This window comes from Mytilus edulis, chromosome 13 (assembly GCF_963676685.1).
Source record: "Mytilus edulis chromosome 13, xbMytEdul2.2, whole genome shotgun sequence".
Classification (NCBI taxonomy): domain Eukaryota; kingdom Metazoa; phylum Mollusca; class Bivalvia; order Mytilida; family Mytilidae; genus Mytilus; species Mytilus edulis.
In genome coordinates this window covers 22,003,597-22,026,864 of record NC_092356.1, presented here as the reverse complement: position 1 = coordinate 22,026,864, position 23,268 = coordinate 22,003,597, and the positions used below count along the sequence as shown (strand labels likewise).

The window sequence follows — 23,268 nt, the reverse complement described above, 5'->3', positions numbered from 1 at the left end:
ATTGAATACGCCAGACGCGCGTTTCGTCTACATAAGGCTCATCAGTGACGCTCAGATCAAAATAGTTAAAAAGCCAAACAAGTACAAAGTTGAAGAGCATTGGGGATCCAAAATTTCAATAAAAGTTGAACCAAATACGGCTTAGGTAATTTATGCCTGGGATAAAAAAAATAAATAATCCTCAGTATTTTGAAAAATTACTTTTGTAAACAGGAAATTAAAAAATTAATTGTGTCAATATAACATATATAAGGTTAAAATTAAACAGACAACGCCATGGCTAAAAAATTAAATGACAGAAAAACAAACAATAGTTCACAAAACACAACATAGGAAACTAAAGACTGCGCAACATGAACCCAACCTCAAAATGTGGATGATCGCAGACGCTCTGGAAGGGTAAGCAGATCCTGCTCCAAATGAATAAAATAACTAAAATACCGAACTCCCGAGAAAAAAACTAAATCGGAAAGTCTCTAATCAAATGGTAATACCAAAAGCTCAAGCACATCAAACGAATGAATAACAATACTCCAGACTTGGTAAAGGTATTTCTAATGTTGAAATGGTAGATTACAACTGTTTTATAGTTACCTCGACCTCTCACTTATATGACAATCGCATAAAATTCTATTATATTGACAGCGATGTGTGAACAAAGCAAACAGAAATAAAAGGTTAACATGTAATAATATGAGGTAAAACAGTGAACATTGTGTTATAGTTTTAATCACTATAAAAACAAACAAAATGTAACAATTAAACACAAAAAGGCATATATACAAAGCACATAAGCAAAAATGATAGACAAGTATGTAATTACATTACTTCCATATAGGAGTTTATTTTTCTAACAGTGACATTAATCAACGAATGACTGGTTTTTCAAGGAGAAATTTTATTTTTCCATTGAAGGAACTTCACGGAGAACAAATGATATTGTTTTAAACTAATAGGAAGTTTACCTGGTGGGAAAAACATCAACTGATTATGACTCTAAACTAATTTTAAAACCTTCAAGAAATTGTTTGAAAGCTTATCAAGATGAAGAGGAGCTAAATTTTGAAAATGCTTTTATTTCTTTATTTTGTTTCTCTCTTTTTTACCGTTCAGTAGATTTTTTTGTCGATTTGAATAAATTCTACTGTACAGTGTTTAGACTTCCATTTTATCACACCTTTATGGAAATATTTTATCATATAGATTATTAATTTTCCAGATTTTATTGATAAATGAATTGCGTTGTTGGATATCGAAATAACAGGCACAGTACCAATGGCAGGCGAGACACTAGGTACCACAGAACCATTTATGAGTTAAAGCAAATACGGAATTAGATAATAAATACGCAATAACTTCATGCTGGATTACATGTATTACATAAATTATCCTTCCTATTACAGCACTTTGACCAAATTAATGTGAAGTACCTGAACGACCTGCCATTAATTAGACAGAATAAATCTATAATATTGTAAATCTGGATTTATTCGTTATTTGATTAATATTAACTTGTTGCTTCTTCTTCTTCGCTTGCAATAGCATGAAGTACTGCTGGAGAATATGAGTGATAGAATTTAACAATGAAGTTAATATATACATTGTAGTTGGTACAGAAATCCCTATTCATGTTAATGTTGTGTACTGTATAGTTATGGTATAAATATGACAGCCAACTTGAAGATTTTTAACCAAAACTTATAGTCTCAACAGTGATATCATGTGCAAAACTTTCCAAACCTATTTTATGGTGAGCTGATTGTGAACATCAAGATCATTAGTAGTAAAAAGGTACTGAGTATATTTGATTTTTTTCTGCAATGTCAAAATTGAAATGTTTTTTCTTAGGCAGTAAGGTGACATATAAAAAATTAAAAAAAAACTTGAAACAACTAAATAGCAACAAATGTCGGCAATTGAAATTCAGGCTTCTCACCTGGGACAGGCACAAGTATTTATTCTATAGATTGTTGATGTTAATATTAAATGATAAATTGCGGAAAAAATCATAACATGTTCCTTTTTTCTATATTTCATGAAGTATTCGGACAATTCCGGATTGGACACTATATTGAACCATTTTTTTTCTGTTTTGAATTGTAAAGTATACACCCAGGAAAATCGAAAAATTTGGACTGATTTGTTTTTAAGGAATTGAACTGTTCCCCATCTGATGATACGTGTTGTACAGATTCATCTTCACAGAGAACATACAGACTACCATCTTGTAGTGTAGTCATTGAAAATGGGATGGATGGTAATGTTAATGTGTGTATTTTTTCATCGGTATAACTGTACCAACAGAGGTTTTTTTGCATGTCGTCAATGTAGAATATTCTATTATCAGAAACATTTATCTCTGATGGTTGGTTGTGTATTTCTATATGCTGTACAATTTGTTCCGTCTGATAATCAATTATCACTATTCCCCTATCTACACCAACTATTAATTTGTCATTTATCATTGTAATGCCACAAGTTTCCTCAAATTCATAAAGTTGTATGGATTTAAGCTTGTATTTATTGTTTATGTCATACAAATCAATACGTGGATGAATGAACATTTGTTCTATAGTTACAGCCACTGTTGAGTTGTTGACAGCCGTCATATAACATGGATCATCGTCGACTGGTATGGTTTCTACCTGTGATCCATCTGTGTTATATATTGCTAATCCCTCATAAAAGATCGCATACATCACAAGCCTACCATCATCCATCATCACGGCAAGTAGTGTCGCTCTCTGCAGTAATGTGTTGAGTACTGATTTCGAATCAATCTGATAATGTTGATAAAAGTTTATATCTTGTCCAAGTTTGAAGGGGCTTAATTGTCCTTCAACCATGCCTATGAAAAGGAAATAAACATTTTTATATACTTTTCACATAAGGAAAACTTTTGATTTTTTTTCCTGTATTCAATTTACAAATGCCAATGTAACAGTTATGTTGACAATTTTATATTATTTTGATTATTAATTGTTATTTCAGTAAACTATTTCTCAATACAACGAGAATATATAAATTCAAGATAAGGAGCATGTTTGTCATTATAATTTACTGTAAAAAAGGCTGACCTTGTTCAATCATTTTTGTCTTGCAGAACTGACGATTGGCTTCATTTCTTTGGATCCTCAATACTTCCTGTTAAATAAACAATAAAAATAATCAGGAAAAGTCGTTAGAGTACAAAAAAGACATGGTTTTGATTGCTGTACAGCTATCCGTCGGAGATCAAAATCAGTCTTTTGGCGAACGTTCAACGCTTACACTGTCGTCGTATCCGGTCTCGCTACATTTTGGGTTCATACGATTTCTTCCTTTTATGAGTTATACTTGATTGGACTCTCTCTATTCTTACGAGATTTGAACATTGGTGAACAACTGTCGCCTAATTACTTTAACTATGAGCAAAACTTATATCATTGTAAGCTTGAAATGTCCCCTATAAGGCAAAATTTGAACCTATTTAAACGGGAATCAACAGCTTAGTTTATGTAAAAACCAAACAACAAACAATCGAATTACATGTTCACAGTATATGGAGAGTATGACTCTTTAAGATAACAAAACGCAAACGGAACGGTGCCCAAACGTTATTTTTTTGGTATGGATGATTAACGAACCAAAATATCATACCATTAATCATTCGATCGATAAATGATGTCCCAAACGATCGTTTAGCGTACGTACATAGTTTTATTTAGCTTTCATCGTTGTCAATTTTTTTTTCTACGTCAGCCTATTTTTTTTCAAATTTAAATTATTCTTTACCAAAACATCTCTGTATTATAAACTAATCTTGTAATTCATGATAGTTTTTAAGGTGTGTGTGTGTGTGTGTAAGGTTTATAATCCACGTACATGCACAACTTAGTTAACTAACCCTGTGCATGCACGTCGTTAGTCAACCAACCCTGTGCATGCACAACCTTAGTCAACTAACCCTGTGCATGCACAGCCTTAGTCAACTAACCCTGTGCATGCACAACCTTAGTTGACTTACCATGTACAGCATTTAGTTGCAGAGGCTCCCCAAGTCAAATCAGTTTTTGTGGACATTTGGTCCATAAACCCTTTAAATTTAACTGGACTAGACCGTTCTTTACTGGACATCAACATCAAGTTGCTTGCATGGACTAACACAACAGACTTAGTCCATGCATGCATGGACGATTCTAATGCAACAACGTTTGTAACGTTCATTTTGATTGGATAACGTCACTTATTTACATGGCATCAATCGACAATTGATGCTATCGGACGTACGCGCAAGCGCAGACGGCATATGACAGATTTTAAATGCATGTTTTAACGTTGTTTTCTGTCAGTTTCATTAGAATGGAATTAACGCGTCGCCAGTAAACTTAATTTGCGACCATCAAATCCACAATTGATGCCGTCGGAGCTTAAAGTACAATACATTTATCTCCCAAAGGCAACTAAAGCTAACTTAGTCCATGTTTGCATGGACTAAAACAACAGACTTAGTCCATGCATGCATGTACGAAGGCAACTAACGTTAACTTAGTCCATGCGTACATACGTACTAACACAACAAGCAAGGAATTTATTGAATCTGGAATAATTATATATTCCTTGGAATATGAAATGATTTTGTGTATGTTGTTCTAAGTCTTTTTATATAAGATAATTAAAAAACAATGATGAATTTTAGGAACCTATATATACAAATATGATGATCTTCAAATAGGATCACATTTATCTTTTAACAAATCTATAAATAAGAAGTACTTCCAATGTTTCGAAACAGGTTAAGACTCACACACAAAATGCACTAAAACATATGAAATAGATGAAAACTGTTCTTAAATTTACATATTAAAACCAAGAGACCTACCTCCAACGCAGACTTGATTCCTTGAGTGTTGATCTGTAAAATTTATGTTTTTATAGTTATCATATCATACTAAGCTCAAAGCAATATGAGGCATATATAATCAAAGTATTCGATCCTTTATTACTGGGTATGGATTGTTCAGTGTTTAGAAGAAAAAGTGGCAAAATATATCAAAGGGACATTCAAACCCATTTAAGTCAATAATAAACTGAAAACGACATGGCTAATTAACAAACACCAGTACATAAAACACATCATAGAAAACTAAAGACAGAGCAATTACAAACCCCTATAAAAACTGGGGGATGAGTATAACGATAGATCTGTCTCTGAGACGAGCAATGCTATTTATTGTTTAGTTTAGTTATATGGCGGTGGACGAATAATGAGTTATGTAGCATGAAAATCAACAACTAACCTTCGACTATACATTGACAAATTCAAGGAAACGGGAACACTCCGTCAACAATTCACTTTAACAAATATATGTTTGCTTTACCTAGTTGTATCACATTTCCCAAATCTTTAAGATTAAAATGTCTTCAAATGTTTCGAAACATACACACACATATCATTGCACTAAAATATACGAAGAAGATTAAAACTCTTCTCAAATATGCATATCAAAAACAAGAGACCTACCTGTAAAGCAGACTCAATTCCGTGAATACGAGTGTCAATCTGAAATAATTCAAAGTTATAAAGCTAAATCTTAATATTGATTATGTATAACAGTGATGGGATGCAGGTAAAAAATACAATTGCACTAGTTATTTAGATATATGTTTGAAAGAGCTATGTGTGTTTAAAGTCGTTTGAATTTGTCCCTGGTCAAGTGATGCTGTTAAAAATACAGGGGTTATTAAGTATGAGACCTGAGCTACTTACGTATTCTATATATTCTTTAACCGTTTACATATGCATAACTTTGATTTTTTTTAAATACTAAGTATTTTCTACCTTTTAGAATTAACCTTAGCTGTATTTGGCGAAACTTTTAGGATTTTTAGGAGTCTTTTGTAGACGAAACGCGCGTCTGACGAAAATACAAAATTTCAATCCTGGTATCTATGATGAGTTAATTTACAACCACTGGGTCGATGCCACTGCTGTTGGAGTTTTAATTCCCCGATGGTATCACCAGTACAGTAGTAAGCACTTCTGTGTTGATATGAATTATCAATGAAATGGTCATAATTATAAATAAACTGTTTGTAAAACTTTGAGAATTTGTAATACTGAAGCTTTCCTTCCTCAGGAGTAGATTACCTTAGCTGTATTTGGTAGAACTTTTCGGAATTTTTGATCCTAAATCTTATTCAACTTCGTACTTTATGTGGTCTTTTTATCTTTTAGATTCAAGAGTCACTGAGTAGTCTTTTGTAGACAAAACGCGCGTCTGGCGCAAATACAGAATTTCATCATGGTATTTATGATGAGTTTATCCTTTGTTAGAACATCAAAATTTAAATAAAGGTTGACATTTGTTGGATATTCATTGTAAACGATATAATAGTCCATGTATTATACAAATATTTTATGTACCGTTTTGAACTGTTCAAAGGTAAAATGTATAGCTACTAAAATAAGGACATTACAACCCCTCTTTTAAAAAAGAAAAAAACAATCAGACACGCAAACTGCTAGTAGTATAGTTTATGGTTGAAATGTTATGCATTCATGATACGATATTTAAAATACGTATTTGTAAAAGTGGAAAGAAGAATAATTGCTTACCTCATCGAGTTTTTTGTGAATATTCAAAAGATATAAACTGTATATGCTACACAGTCCTTCATCAAATGGTCTGTTCTCTATCCTGATGAGGTCTTCTTGTCTATGTGGATCTAGCTGTAGGACAAACTTAGTCAGGTCTGTCCACAGGCTTTTATACTCTGTATCGGTAATTTGACCTTCAGTGTTGTGGCTGAGATAATTATTCTTGTAGCGACGTAATTCACGTACAGCGTTTTCCTCAGATTGTTGAAGATTGCAGCAATTTAATAAGATTAAACTTGCTAAAGTTATGTCAAGCTGCTTCAACTTGACTGGGTTTGCTATAAACTTGCAATGACAGTTGTGGCCAGATTGGCCTGTATTTTCAGTGTACAACAGATCCCATTGGCAGTAAATCAGTGGAAGTTTTGAGTTGTTTCGACAGTTGATTTTGTCCTTACAGCAATAAGCATTTCTGTGTCGTAAGTGAAACAGTACATGCATTACTGGTAGAGTGCTAAGAAAAGCTTGTAACGACCCTATTCCTTTACTAGAGTAGTCATTTTCTAATCTGGTTCTGAGCAGTGGTTGAACAATCTCCAAAATGACTGATCCTACGATAAAATACCGACGACGGTCATCTGCATCCATCCTTTGGATAAAATACAATGAAAATTATGTACTAATGTAACGATTAAAATAATCTCATCTCATATGGAGTTTTTTTAGAAGGATAATTCTATAGAACTCTGTTGCTGTTTGCTTCCATTCAAGTATTGCATGCACAATTGTAAACTGTGTTGTTGTCAGCTGAATATATAGAACCTTTAAGTATACCATCGGATAAGTAACCAGTATTTCGGTCCTGACGTGATTTTTAGCATATAGTTCCGAGACTCCCTTTGGGTAGATTAAAAGCTTTCAAAGAAGCTATGGTTCCAACTCCTATAGATAAAGATGAACTTAACTTGCTATACATGTGAGAAATATGATAAGAGGTAGAGGCCTAGGCTAAATCTAATAAACTAAATAAAAATTACAAAGGTATAATTGAGTAGTGGATAAATATGTAAGATTTTTGGGAGATGCCAATAAGATATTTTAGAAATAACCTGACTATTAACAGGAGTACAAAACTTAAAATGAAAGTAAAATAGTTCCAGACAAATCATTTTGCTGTTTGTTAAGTGTAAATTGTGATTGTCGCTTTTGGTATCAAATTATCAAGTATTATAATGTCACATACCTTTTAAATTGAACTAGCTAAATGTTTTTTGGAGCTTAAACTAGCAAACATTTCAAAGGCGCCATACATTGGAAATCCCCTTTGATATTAATAGTAACAATCACAAAGCCATGATATTGTTGTTAAGGTAAGCATTCGTCCGAACTTTAAAACAATTTTTAAAAATTGAAAAGAAATATAAAAGAAGAATATTAATTGGAGTTGTGTACACTTATGACAGTTAGTTTTCAAATTCTAAAAGTCTCTTTAAATGAGATAAATTATAAAAAGCCTGTCGTATCCGAAGTATTATTCCACTATTTGTTTTAATATTGATAACGAAATCAACTTTTTATTGGTTGAGACTTTCCCCTTTGACGTCGAATAAAACTTCATATCCCCTCTGAGCGTCGGGATTTCGTTTATAACGTTTTATTCTAATTCTAAATAAACGCTATAAAATGTAAGCGTTTATTTAGAACTAGTCTTGTAATTTGAAAATGTTTAAGACCTAAAAAAACAAAAAAGAATTAATCATTAACTTTTAATCTGTACTGATTATTATTAAAAGAAATGATATGCCGTGTTTTAGTTATAAGAAAAAAGCTGATAAGAAAACAATTTATGGAAATATGGATTCTACCACTGCATCGGGAGTGATATTATATTTATCCACTCGAGACATTTAAATTTGAAATTTAATACGCGAGACTTGCCGAGTTTAAATATAACTGTTGATAGTGGAGTCACCAACAGAAAGTCATGCGATGCCCTCGTGAAATAAGATTTTTCTTGGGTGAACAAAATTCTTCATATCTACCTCAAGTACGATAAATAAATGTATATTATAGTATGATTCTATTAAAAAAACTGATACCCGGGTATTGAATCTGGTATTCAAAGAGTCCTATGTTTGAAGAAAGTCTTGTAATTAAAATTTGAAGAATATTCAAGATATTTTTACGAATTGTAAGCTTTCTCATGATGTGATATATTTAATCATGCGCAAGTTGGTCATTCTACACATGTAGATATTGTGTATCAGCGGAATTTGGTAAAGATCCCGATTTTCGTTAATTTAAATCGATTTGATTAGATTTGACCTGGTATCACAAACAAACAGTAACATGTAGTCAATTAAAGCAATAACCATAGCTAGAATTCTATGGTACAAAAAGCCTTATATATTTTCCGTACTCTGAAATAACAGGCAAAACTCTTCTACTCTAAAATTGTTTCCCCATTTAACAAATAATTTCATAACAAGAAAAAAAAACTTTGTATAGACCACACATTTTTATGATAGCATAATCGAGATCACTAATGTTTTTAATGGGAAGTTGTCTTTTGAAAGACACATGTGTACTCTTTCTAATTGTCACATGTTTAAATACTGTGATTTACAACTATTGTAATACTGAGGATCACGAAAGATTTTCGATCGTTTGATTAAAAACTTCAAAAAAAAAATCTATAAAAGTATTTTCGAAAAGGACAGAATAGACATTTTTATTTTGTTTTTGAACCTTTGCATTTTGAATATATAACAATGAAACTCTATCATTAGTAGGGATTGGTTGGACTTCCAAGGAGGCGACTTCACTTTTTGTAGTACATTTCCGTGAACAGGATACAATTGAATTGATCTATGTGCCAAACAAAATGAAATTGATTTACAATTAAGACGTGCACTTGTTGAACAACAAAAGGTTGTTTTGTTTTTCAGACCAACCTTTCCTGTTTTGATGTTATAAAAGAGTAATTTGCATACTAGTATACTAGCTCTGTCGATACCTCTTACTTACTTACTTTATCCTCTTCATCCCCAGTGGGACATAAGGCCACAATAAACTGCCTCCGCTTCTCTCTGTCCTTAGCCATGTACTGGGCTTGGCCCCAGGTGTAGCCCATTGCTTCTAATTCTGCTGTTACAGTTCTTCGCCAGGTGATTCTAGGTCTCCCTGGTTTCCTTTTTCCTGGTGGTGTCCAATATAGAGCTGATTTAGGTGTGCGTTGTTGTGGTCACTAACTAAAACACGTCAAGTTTCTGAACCATACAGAAGGACAGATTCGATACCTCTGCTGTTTACTAAAGCTATGTCACTAAGCTTGTATTTATCAGTCTTAATGATCATTTACTAGAATGTTTGAATAAAAAGAAATTGTTTTTAAAATCCAGTACTGATATAAAGAAAAAGAAAAATTATGACCCCTTTCTTTTTTCTAGCCACATAACAAATAGCTATTTGTGCAATCTTTCACTAAATTAAGTTATTTCGATAATCTCCTCTTACAAGCAAACATAAATATTTTTTTTTTAATTAGTCAACAAGTTGACTGTACTGTTTTTATACAAGACAATATCTCCGTCGATTACATGTGTATTGAGGTTTATTACTTATTACACATAAGGGATACAAAGACATGCATTCATAAGCAAAAAAACTGTGCGACCCATTTAACATGTTTAGATGTTACATTACATATACCAAAAAAACCTGTTAAATTCAAATATCGTTCAATCATAAAGTTGTAAAACTTTCCCTTTTGAAATAAAGTCTGTTTTGTTACATAATTTACGTCAATTTCACGCTATTTCTGAATTCCTTAACAAATACTAGTAGTCAGACTATTATATCCTGAGACAGATGCAGTATATTTGATGAACATATCATATTTTATTGTATTTTTCTAGAAAAAGAGTGAATAGTATTTTTGATTTTCAATAAAACTTTTACGGCTTTTTGAAAATTAAATTGATATTAACATTAGCTGGGTTGAATGGTTGAACATCTTTACTTAGTTATTTTTGTCATATCTGCCGTACGTGGGCGATCATGATACAATTTGTTTATTTATTTTTTAATTATTCACTAAATTCCAGTGCATATCTTTCTGTCTACATGCATGCAAAGTAAATAAAAGTTTTAACGATTATTTAGAGAAATAAATTTAAAAAAGATCACTGCACTTGGTTCCCAATACATTTGTGTAATACTTGTTTGTATGTTTTGAATTTAAATGTATTGATCCGCCCTGCTCGTAATACTATGATCGTCATACATCATATTATTTAAACGACATATTTTCGTTCGCCATATTGTACCTTTTGACCAGGTAGTTCACGTTTGAATGGTTTTCTTGGTACGTTGTCATAAGAGCATTGAACAGGAAGTGTCTTTATTGAAATATGTAAAATCCGATTAAGGTCAAAATAATGGTAAGTGTTTATGATATTTTGTTAAAATAATTGACCTAAAATCATAGTTTAATTATAAGTTAATTGAATTCAATCCACCATTTCTTCTGCTTTGAAAATCATTGTACCCAGTCAGGAATATTAAAGTTGTTGTCCATTTGTTTGATGTGTTTGAGCTTCTTATTTTGCCATTCGATTAGGGACTTTCCGTTTGGAGTTTTCCTTGAAGTTCGGTATTTTTGTGAATTTACTTTTTAGTAGCCATCTGAATACATTTTTAAAAGTAACCGGTAACCCACAAACATCAAGTAACCATAAGGAATAGCACAATATCATATTTAACTATGTGCAAACGTAAATGATAGTTTTTATCGGCTATATATATACATGTACAACTTATTACTGAATACATATGGATTTGTATTTGTATGGATTTAATATTAGAAAAGTAGTGACGTTTTTTAAAATGATTAATGAGAATATTGACCTTAAAATCGATGACCGAAGAAGAAAAAACAAGATCTAGGTTAACGTTATATTCTTTTAATGCATTGTAGGGTTATCCGCCCTTTGCCATAACCAATAACTAAAGAAAACCTAAAATAATTTAAAGACTTTTTTCAGTTCATCACGTTATCTATAGTAAAATCATTCAATGCATGGTTAAAGAAGAAAAATATTTTTTATTTCCAATTATGGGCCCAAAGGGCATAAACATTACAACATAAATATTTTTTTTATAATACTACAAACAATTAAAAAATAATAATAATGAAAACAAATTTATAGAATAGTTCTTTATATGATCAAACATATTTCATTATAATGTCTGAATATATCATTTTCAAATTGATGATACGGATATGCTTTGTTTTAGAATTCAGATACATGCGTGTATGGATGGCCTATTTTTACGACCCAATTTATATTATGATGTACATATATCATTCTGTTCGAGATATTAATTGCCATTACTTTTATTCATATACAGACTTCTTGCTACAACTTTTTGAACATTTTTTTTATTGTATTATGATTGTATTATTGCATTATATGTCTTAATATTGTTTACTCAATATTAATTAGAAAAAGCATAAAAAAATTTAATTATTTAAAATAAAATCAAGGTGGTCGGTTTAAGAGGAAGACTAAGTATTAATTTTGTTATAATTTATGATTCAAATGCAAATTAAAGTTTAAAAGGCTGACCTCAGTGTTAAAAATTCTTTTCATGAAATTCAATGAATTAATTAAAATGCTAATGTACTTTCTTCAAAACTGTAAATTAATAATTGAAATGCAAATGTATCAATCTTCAGTACTGTAAATTAATAATTAAAAATGCAAATGTATCGTCAAGTCTGTAACATTTTAATATTACTTAACAGTCAGTTCGTTATATTTGTGTAAGTGTTATCACACGGAAACACATTGTTTCTAAAACGAAAGTTAGTGTGGGTATTACATCTATGGTGTGACTAATTAATATTGTTCCCGCTTCCTGCTTATAATTATTTTGCACATTTAAAAATTCTTCCAATGGTTTACTAGTGTACATTAATGACAAAACCAGGACGTTTAATTTAAAAATTATTTAAAGTTTCAGAAGTGACGTGTATAAAATTCTCTAGGATTAGGTTTCAGCAGGATTAAATAAACGTAATCAGTTTGTGTATTTCCTTCTATAAAACTGCACGTACATGTACATTGTAAGTATTTAGTTATACTAGGACTTTCTTCTTTGAACAAATTTCTGTATCAAACATTTTTTTGTTGGTGTAATATTATAACAAGAAGTATGTTGAATAATCGTGTATATACTGTAACGCTTACTGTTATCTGTCACAATGTATAGTAATTTAACTGTTCAAAAATCGCTTCAGCATATATATGCATAGCTGCAAGTATCATTGTAACACACAATCACCTCCCCCACACCTTCTGTTTTTTATGTTTGATTTCTCTATTGATCACGTAAAGGATACAAGCCACCCTCCCCCCCCCCCCCCCCCCCCCCCGCAAATAAAAACAACAACAAAAGACGAATTCAGATACTCCAATATTATTAAACACTCAATAGGGTTTTCATTTTTAAAAATGTATGATCGAATTGATTTGAATACTACATGCATTTTTCTCCATATACACTTTACAACCAAAACTATACATATTAAAGGTGTAATTTTCCACTTATTTACTTACTTTAACTGAATATATATTATTTCTTTTACTTTCAGGTTTGGAAAATAAGGATGACTGTCCAAGTGGTGCTGTTTGTAGTCATTCTTGGTTTAGCTGAAGGTAAAATAAAATTAGGTTACATTGTTATTGTTTTAAAGACCTTTTTCAACCGCTTAATAGAAAATAAATAGTATGATACATGTTCATAGACATGATAATTGTATAGTTGTATGGTTTTACATTTAAAAAAATGTTTTTATGGACATGATAAATATATAGTTATAATTTATATTTTGATTTCTATAGTCTCTCATAATTCTTTGTAGAATGGCACTTGTATTTTAATTTATAAAATTATTGTTTTATTCAATGTATATATATATTATGATGATTGTATAATATGTATTACAAGTGGTGAGACTCTAATAAAATATTGAATCTGTACCTGTATCAATGATCTCACCATCGCAGTATTTCTTTTATTGATTACTTGCCATAGAGTATAAAAACTAATGATTGCTACATGTATCTACATGTAATTATTAGCACTGTTATATTCGTGCTGTCTGTCAATATTGATATTGGCAGCAGTATACAAGCAGGGGCGGATCCAAACATTTTAAAAAGGGGGGATTCCCAACCCAGGATAAAAGGGGAGGGGTTCCAGCTATATGTCCCAATTCAAATGTATTGATCGGCAAAAAAGGGGGGTTCCAACCCCCAGACCCCCCTAGATCCGCCAATGACAAGGTCAAGTTTTTTCAAGACTGTGGGTAGGAAGTTTTTGCTCAATTCATTGGGGGTTTTCTGAATAATTTTAACATAAATCGAATATTATGTGCAGTCAAATTCATAGATTGAAAATAAACTGACAACGCCATGGCTAAAAATAAGAAGACAAACGGACAATATAAGTCGTGGTATTCCACTGCCCTATGATAGCTACATTCTCGCGAGTGCGAGAGTCGATCATCGAGAAGGACTTAACTATTTTGTTTATACTAACAACATAATTTATTTATTAGTCGAGATTTGCCCTTGATGCCCTTGACCTATCTTGTAGAACTGCAAGCACTTTGATATCAGTAATTTGTTGTTTTTGGTCATTTTGTTGGTTGCATTCTGTCATAGATTTTCGTTAATTTTTGTTGGTTTTAGCATACATCCTTTAATTTTATCTAATGAATAATTGCTTAACATGTGTTTATCCCGCCCTAGTATATCTTATTGTAAGCTATTGATTTAAGAAGATGTGGTATGAGTGCTAATGAGACAACTCTTTATCCAAGTCGCAATTTGTAAATTAAAGTAAACAATTAAAGGTCAACGTACGGTCTTCAACACGAAGCCTTGGCTCACACCGAACAGCAAGCTATCAAGGGCTCCAAAAATTACTAGTGTAAAACCATTCAAACGGGAAAAACATTGTGGCCTAGTATTTTTAAAAATTAGAAACGAGAAACACTTATGAACCACATCAACAAACGACAACCATGAACATCAGGTTCCTGACTTACTAAGGACAAGTGCACATAAACTCAGCGGGATTAAACGTTTTGATAGGTACTAACCTTCACTCTTATCTGAAACAATAATATAGCATCACAACATAGCAAGACACACTATAAAATATAAATTCTTTGTGAAATGACTCAGGAATAATAATTCCATTTTTTTTAGGACTGAGAGTAAAACGAGATTTGTTCCAGCTAGCTGAGATGATTGTAGATGCCACAGGAAGAGATCCACTCAACTTCAATGGATATGGATGTTACTGTGGATGGGGCGGTAGTGGCACCCCTGTGGATAAAGATGATAGGTGAGTAGTGAATATTGAATGAAGATCCGGAATATCTGAGTAATTTGAATATATATTTGAGTAACTGGAATATCGGAGCAACTGCTATCTCAGAATAGGGTTGATTGTTGTGGAATATTTGAGGTACTGAGTACCCGGAAAAGGATTAATTGTTGTGGAATATTTAAGTAACTGATTACATGTAATCGGAAAAGGGTAGGTTATCTTGGAATATCTGAGTAACTGATTCTTCAAAAGGGTAGATTATCATGGAATATCTGAGTGACTGATTCTTAAAAAGGGTAGATTATCATGGAATATCTGAGTGACTGATTCTTCAAAAGCGTAGATTATCTTGGAATATCTGAGTGACTGATTCTTCAAAAGGGTAGATTATCATGGAATATTTGAGTGATTGATTCTTCAAAAGGGTAGATTATCTTGGAATATCTGAGTGACTGATTCTTCAAAAGGGTAGATTATCATGGAATATCTGAGTGATTGATTCTTCAAAAGGGTAGATTATCTTGGAATATCTGAGTGACTGATTCTTCAAAAGGGTAGATTATCTTGGAATATCTGAGTGACTGATCCTTCAAAAGGGTAGATTATCTTGGAATATCTGAGTGACTGATTCTTCAAAAGGATAGATTATCATGGAATATCTGAGTGACTGATTCTTCAAAAGGGTAGATTATCATGGAATATCTGAGTGGCTGATTCTTCAAAAGAGTAGATTATCTTGGAATATCTGAGTGACTGATTCTTCAAAAGGGTAGATTATCATGGAATATCTGAGTGACTGATTCTTCAAAAGGGTAGATTATCATGGAATATATGAGTGACTGATTCTTCAAAAGGGTAGATTATCATGGAATATCTGAGTGACTGATTCTTCAAAAGGGTAGATTATCATGGAATATATGAGTGACTGATTCTTCAAAAGGGTAGATTATCTTGGAATATCTGAGTGACTGATTCTTCAAAAGGGTAGATTATCATGGAATATCTGAGTGACTGATTCTTCAAAAGGGTAGATTATCATGGAATATATGAGTGACTGATTCTTCAAAAGCGTAGATTATCTTGGAATATCTGAGTGACTGATTCTTCAAAAGGGTAGATTATCATGGAATATCTGAGTGATTGATTCTTCAAAAGGGTAGATTATCTTGGAATATCTGAGTGACTGATTCTTCAAAAGGGTAGATTATCATGGAATATCTGAGTGATTGATTCTTCAAAAGGGAAGATTATCTTGGAATATCTGAGTGACTGATTCTTCAAAAGGGTAGATTATCTTGGAATATCTGAGTGACTGATCCTTCAAAAGGGTAGATTATCTTGGAATATCTGAGTGACTGATTCTTCAAAAGGATAGATTATCATGGAATATCTGAGTGACTGATTCTTCAAAAGGGTAGATTATCATGGAATATCTGAGTGGCTGATTCTTCAAAAGAGTAGATTATCTTGGAATATCTGAGTGACTGATTCTTCAAAAGGGTAGATTATCATGGAATATCTGAGTGACTGATTCTTCAAAAGGGTAGATTATCATGGAATATATGAGTGACTGATTCTTCAAAAGGGTAGATTATCATGGAATATCTGAGTGACTGATTCTTCAAAAGGGTAGATTATCATGGAATATATGAGTGACTGATTCTTCAAAAGGGTAGATTATCATGGAATATATGAGTGACTGATTCTTCAAAAGGGTAGATTATCATGGAATATCTGAGTGACTGATTCTTCAAAAGGGTAGATTATCATGGAATATATGAGTGACTGATTCTTCAAAAGGGTAGATTATCATGGAATATCTGAGTGACTGATTCTTCAAAAGCGTAGATTATCTTGGAATATATGAGTGACTGATTCTTCAAAAGGGTAGATTATCATGGAATATCTGAGTGATTGATTCTTCAAAAGGGTAGATTATCTTGGAATATCTGAGTGACTGATTCTTCAAAAGGGTAGATTATCATGGAATATCTGAGTGATTGATTCTTCAAAAGGGTAGATTATCTTGGAATATCTGAGTGACTGATTCTTCAAAAGGGTAGATTATCTTGGAATATCTGAGTGACTGATCCTTCAAAAGGGTAGATTATCTTGGAATATCTGAGTGACTGATTCTTCAAAAGGATAGATTATCATGGAATATCTGAGTGACTGATTCTTCAAAAGGGTAGATTATCATGGAATATCTGAGTGGCTGATTCTTCAAAAGAGTAGATTATCTTGGAATATCTGAGTGACTGATTCTTCAAAAGGGTAGATTATCATGGAATATCTGAGTGACTGATTCTTCAAAAGGGTAGATTATCATGGAATATATGAGTGACTGATTCTTCAAAAGGGTAGATTATCATGGAATATATGAGTGACTGATTCTTCAAAAGGGTAGATTATCATGGAATATATGAGTGACTGATTCTTCAAAAGGGTAGATTATCATGGAATATCTGAGTGACTGATTCTTCAAAAGGGTAGATTATCATGGAATATATGAGTGACTGATTCTTCAAAAGGGTAGATTATCATGGAATATCTGAGTGACTGATTCTTCAAAAGCGTAGATTATCTTGGAATATATGAGTGGCTGATTCTCCAGAATAGGGTTGAATGTTATTGAATATTTGAGTAACAAAGTAATCGGGAAATGTTACAATATTATAGAATATCTAAGTTGATGAGACTGATTTCTCAGATTAAGTTTATTTAAGAAAACAGTGACAAATAGTTCATGCGTATTATTCATGGAGAGTTAAATAGAATAAAGAAATGGGGTCATACAATTTCCGGTAGATGAAATCTAAAACTGTCGTTTACTGGCGTATTGCTTTAGATAATGATTTATTAAACAACTTTTTACACGTTTTTACACGTTTTTTGTATGCTCAGCGGTTTTGTTCATATTGAAATTCTATTTACATTAAGACCATTGGATGCATACAAAATAAAATCTTAACACCTACATTGTATACATAAAACATGTTATTGACAATTAAACGCGTGTTTAAATAAGTTGTAACAAACACCGGTTAATATTTGTATAATTTAATTTCAATTCAATGTTATTGTGGATGCCAGCCATTTGAGTAGATGACAGAAATCATCCATCTACACGATTCTTTAAGTAAACTATGCCTTATTTTATTTATTTTCTCATAGGATTTTTAATTGTATATACTATTTCCATATACATTTTTCATGTAAGTTCACATAACAATAAGAGTAAACCCAAGTACTAAACAACAATGTGTCCATAGTACACGAATGCCCCACTCGCACTATCATTTTCTATGTTCAGTGGACCGTGAAATTGGGGTCAAAACTTTAATTTGGAATTAAAATTAGAAAGATCATATAATAGGGAACATGTGTACTAAGTTTCAAGTTCATGTAACTTTAACTTCATCAAAAACTACCTTGACTAAAAACTTTAACCTGAGCTTCGCACTATCATATTATATGTTCAGTGGACCATGAAATTGGGGTCAAAACTATAATTTGGCATTAAAATTAGAAAGATCATATCATGGGGAACATGTGTACTAAGTTTCAAGTTGGTTGGACTTCAACTTCATCAAAAACTATCTTGACCAAAAACTTTAACCTGAAGCGAACGGACACACAGACGGACGGACGGAGGCACAGACCAAAAAACATAATGCCCCTCTACTATCGTAGGTGGGGCATAAAAATACAAGCCTTCATTCAGGTATAAGTAAAAAATAGAGCAGGAAGTCATGTTCTATAAGGGTAACAGCTCCTTTTTACATATTGCGCCAAAGTTACCCGTTGAATAAAAGATATAAGCGGAGATGGTGTTTGTTAATTTTACAACTATCCACCAATACTCAATAAATGAACGTAACAAAAAGTTCCTTCACTCTTTTTTTTTTTTTTTTTTTTTGTCAGGCATTTGGAATTCTCTTGTTTTATCCATGTCGTGCCAATAAAAAAAATTGCCGCTGACCCCTACTTTATTTTCATAATTTTATGAAATATTGTTTAAAACTGAGTCATTTCTGAAATCTTAGATAATTCCTTGTTATCTTTTTTTTACTTTTTTAAAGAAAAAAGGACTTAAGTATATAAGAACAATCTGAAGAGAATCACCTCCCGCCAAATTGTAAATGACATATATCTAGAATCAGTCACATGGTGGACACGGACAGGACCTTATTTTTTTCTGCCTTTTTAGTAACTTTCAATGTATAACAGTCTTTTGTTAAAAGCTTGTTGTTTTGAAACAAAGTAGCGAACAACCTCAATAAAACTCTTACTCTATTTTAAGATGTTGTCAACAGCACGATGACTGCTACGGTCAAGTAACAACTGACCTTCCAGACTGCTCACCAAAATGGAATCACTACACATGGAAAATCCAGGATAAAACAGTTGATTGTCTAGGTACGTACCATGGTTGTGCTGATTAATATACTCATCTGTGTTTCAAAGCAGAAGACCGTCAATAATTTACTCTTTTGGCTAAATATTGTAATGAATATTAAAGAACACAACAAATAGACAGGTTTAAGTAGAGATGTAGGACATATACCCTTATTGTAATACAAATTATTTAAAGAAAATCTTCTAGTGGTACAGTACACATTTGGCATTAAACTTCTCAGTAGTACATTTTTGTTAAATACAAGTAAAATGTATGCGTAATACATGAACAATGAACAGTCATGTCCATTGGAAAAAAACACCTTTAAAATTTAGGTATTCATGTATAACTTTGTATCAAGTGCATTAAATATGGCTTATTTCATATCAAACACAAGTTCGTCTCTGACTATATAAAAAGTTTCAATACTTGTTTAAAACGACTAGTCATGTCAACAGTTGTAGACTTGTGTATTCGTAGTTTCTTGCACCATCCTTCAAGTAGGCAATTACATTTGTTTTTGGACATGTACCTCCATGTTAAGCTTACATTTGTCAGCTATGCACATGACATTTTGAATTAATTAAAGCTTCGGCCATTTTTTGTCTATTTTCCAACAGATACAATACTGCAACACTGTCTCAAAGAAAACGCTCAACTATAGGTGCTGTATTTTAAGGAAACAAGAAAAGGGGGGGGGGGTGTTAAAGTAACATTAATTCTGGAATGCCTCATTATTGTTGTCTGCTATTCTAAATTACTCAAATATACAATGCAATTGATGAGATATATCTTTTATTTCAACAGATCAAACGCAAAAAGTCAAAAGTAAAAGTTCCGCCATTTTATTCAAGCGCAATGAAAATTGTCCAAGACGTATCTGTAACTGTGATAAAGCTCTAGTGGAATGTTTATACAAAAACCAATATCATAATGAAAACTACAAACTGGATAAAGGATTGAAATGTAAAAGTGCCGACAAAAAAGGTCAAATGTAATTTAGGTCAAATAAAATGTGCGCGGGAAAGACAACGATAGCATACAGCACGAATATGTTGCTGAAGATCTTCTCTCGAATGTTGCTGCCTACCACTATGGACATTGACTTTCATTAAAGACGTTGGCTTTGAAAGACCTAGGAACTTTCAGTGACATTCTAGAACCTAGTTTAGCAACGACCATTTAACTTCAAGGTCTGTGTAGGGGTAGGGGAGGAGCGGGTGTGGTTTTTACTAAATAAATATTATTAATATCTCCAATTTGAGGGAAAACATATTCTGTTCAAGCAGAGGACACAAAAATATAATGAATCCAGATTCCCCCTATTTCTTATATTGTTGAATTTAAGAACAAAATATTTGACATACCCCCCCCCCCCCCCCCCCTGAAGTTAAATGGTTGCTTCTTATATCTTCTTTTATAAATTTCATTCTATTTAACATGTTTAAGGGTTGGGGAGGGAAGGGGACGGTACGTTTTTTTTTTTTTTATCAATTTCAATTTAAGGGTTGGGGAGGGAAGGGGATGGTATGGTATTTTGGTGCCCCTAAAGACAGTGGAAATACTAAACATTTTCAGAGTTCTTTAGTCATTTGTATTTCACATAGTTTGATAAAATATTCCTAGAGAATAAAGTTATTTATATGGAATTGTATTCGTCTGTTTAAACATTCTGTCGCTTGCTTATCTGCTAAATGATAAGGTACATGCATGTGTGAATTAAAAAGAAAGAGAGTATATCAGAGGCGGATTTAGAGGGGGGGCCCAGCCCTTTTTGAGAAAAAATTTGGTTGCTTATATAGGGAATCACTGAGGCGTGACTGAAGCGGGGCCCCCTCTTAGGTCAGTCAGTGGGCCCCCACTTATGAAAATTTCTGGATCCGCCACTGTATATTGAACAGATGAATAAGTACATTGTTTTTTACTTATTTTCATACGTACACATCTGCATCGGTCAACACCAAAGTAAACGGATGAGACGACAAAAATAACTTGAAAAAATATCTGGAACCAAGACAAAAACACGACACAAATTATAAACAAAAACAAAAATTCCGAAAGCATATAAAACAACATGTTATAAAACTACAAAATATCGAACGACAAATTAAAGGAACGATTTTTGTTGGTTATGTCCGTTAAATATCTGTTTTTCGTAAATGCTTTTGTTATGAGTTGTGCCATAATTTGTCTCGTTTGAATTTCTTTACATTTTTCATGTCAGCGCCTTTTATATACGACTATACGGTATGAAAGTTTATAATTTTTGAAGGCCTTAATGTTTACTACCACTGAGTTTCAGCTCTGTTGGATAATTGTCTCAATGACAATAATACCACATCTAAAATGTATATGGATCATCTTTTATTTTCATTTTTTCTTATTTCTATTTTCTTCAAACGTGTCTGTAATTTGAAGGCCTGGTATTTGATTTGTGTCTGTCAAAAATACTGTCCTAATAAAATCTAGATTGCTTAATCTGTTTAAGAACCAACAGAGACATATACATGTATACACATAACATTAGTTACTTAGTGTGCTAGTGACCTAATACGGTATATATATGGGGTCAGTAAATTCCATGTGGGTTGAGAGCGAAGCTCGAATTCCCATATTGAATTTACTTACCCTGTATATACCGTATTAGGTCACTAGCACACTATGTAACGAATTTATCTTACCGACTATCTTAACGTGTGACATTTAGATTAGAGATCGACCTATCAAAATGAGCAAGTCTTCAATACTGTCAGCATTAAGAAACTACTTCCATTGATCCCACAAAAAGAGATGCAAACAGTAACAACTTGTTAGGTTTAAATGTGTTTTATGAATTTATTTCAATCTTAATCATCAATTTCTTTAAGATTTTTTCTCAGTACCGTTTTGTTTTTGTAAAGGGACGCAACACCACTACTAACCGTGTATGAAATAAGCCCCGCCTCCCTTCTAACCTAATATGGAATATTTAAAGGAACGTAACTCCACTACTAACCGTGTATGAAAAAGCCCCGCCTCCTTTCTAACCTTATATGGAATATAAAGGGACGTAACTCCACTATTTATTAACTGTGTATGAAATAAGCCCCGCCTCCCTACTAACCTAATATGAAATATACATGGTCTCCACGAGGACGCTTTTAACCAATCACATTCCTATAAAGGTTTAGGAGGTAAGATAATATGTGTATATATTTCTCCCGAACCAATTATATGAACAGTGGTATCAAAATGTGTTTTCGTATAAAATTGGTAGTCACCAACGTCAAACGTTCAGTTTCCAGGTAAACTCCAGCTATCGCAGTCTCACTGATGGAAATCATATCATCTTTTCATTTTGATAGTGAACTCAGTTAACAAATAAGCAACATTAGGCCGCAGCACAACCCCAACAACAAACACAACCAACATCGTATAACAACAAGTTCAAAAAGATGACAAATGCAAAACAATTCTAATGGAGAAAAACCCGCCTAATTCGTCATGTACACAACAATTAATCCGCTTTATTACAAACTCTTGGTGAACAGACACATACATATTGTGGCGGGCTTAAATATGTTTGATGGTGCTCAACTCTCCTTTACATAGGACAGAGGTGTAACAGCACAACATATAAATAGTTAAAAAAATTATAAGATTTGTACAAATCACAGAAAACACTACCAAAAAACACAATAGACACAAAGTACAGTACTGTGAGTTTTCGCATCATTATCAGTCAGAGAAAAACATGATCTTGTTTTCATAAACTTTATCGCTTTTTTGTGCATTTTTCCTTTGATCTTTTTTTGTGATAATTTTTCATATCATGCTACTCCATGTACTCGTTTGAGGTGGAAAATTATCGCTAGAATCTAAGCAGGCACGTGGCGTTGCTAAC

At 32.5% G+C, this 23,268-nt stretch overlaps 2 protein-coding genes across 3 annotated transcripts; one reads left to right on the top strand and one right to left on the bottom strand.

Annotated features, from left to right (window-relative positions):
• Positions 1–709: 709 nt before the first annotated feature.
• Positions 710–7,898, bottom strand: LOC139501360 (uncharacterized). Its single transcript, XM_071290401.1, has 6 exons — positions 7,824–7,898; positions 6,599–7,229; positions 5,504–5,542; positions 4,862–4,894; positions 3,078–3,144; positions 710–2,848 (listed from the first exon to the last, which is right to left on the bottom strand). The coding sequence occupies exons 2-6, from the start codon at positions 7,226–7,228 to the stop codon at positions 2,067–2,069; spliced, it is 1,551 nt and encodes a 516-aa protein (XP_071146502.1). The 5' UTR covers position 7,229; positions 7,824–7,898; the 3' UTR covers positions 710–2,066.
• A 2,996-nt stretch (positions 7,899–10,894) lies between these two features.
• Positions 10,895–21,034, top strand: LOC139502026 (basic phospholipase A2 PA-12A-like). 2 transcript variants are annotated; one of them, XM_071291348.1, is made up of 5 exons: positions 10,895–11,022; positions 13,239–13,302; positions 14,863–15,001; positions 19,290–19,405; positions 20,193–20,686. In XM_071291348.1, exons 1-5 carry the CDS (start codon positions 11,020–11,022, stop codon positions 20,381–20,383), a joined length of 513 nt encoding a protein of 170 aa, XP_071147449.1. In that variant the 5' UTR covers positions 10,895–11,019; the 3' UTR covers positions 20,384–20,686. The 2 variants fall into 2 exon arrangements, with proteins under 2 accessions (XP_071147449.1, XP_071147448.1); XM_071291347.1 differs by lacking the exon at positions 10,895–11,022 and adding an exon at positions 12,397–12,710 and having other exon boundaries at positions 20,193–21,034.
• Positions 21,035–23,268: the final 2,234 nt, after the last annotated feature.

Excerpts from the sequence above, each read along its gene's own strand:
- LOC139501360 (XM_071290401.1), bottom strand. The coding sequence starts at position 7,228 with ATGGATGCAGATGACCGTCGTCGGTATTTTATCGTAGGATCAGTCATT. Across the intron at positions 5,543-6,598 it reads TTCACAAAAAACTCGATGAG|ATTGACACTCGTATTCACGG; the intron begins GTAAGCAATTAT and ends GAATTATTTCAG. Across the intron at positions 3,145-4,861 it reads GAATCAAGTCTGCGTTGGAG|GAAGTATTGAGGATCCAAAG; the intron begins GTAGGTCTCTTG and ends TTTATTTAACAG.
- LOC139502026 (XM_071291347.1), top strand. Across the intron at positions 13,303-14,862 it reads CATTCTTGGTTTAGCTGAAG|GACTGAGAGTAAAACGAGAT; the intron begins GTAAAATAAAAT and ends CATTTTTTTTAG. Across the intron at positions 19,406-20,192 it reads TAAAACAGTTGATTGTCTAG|ATCAAACGCAAAAAGTCAAA; the intron begins GTACGTACCATG and ends TTATTTCAACAG.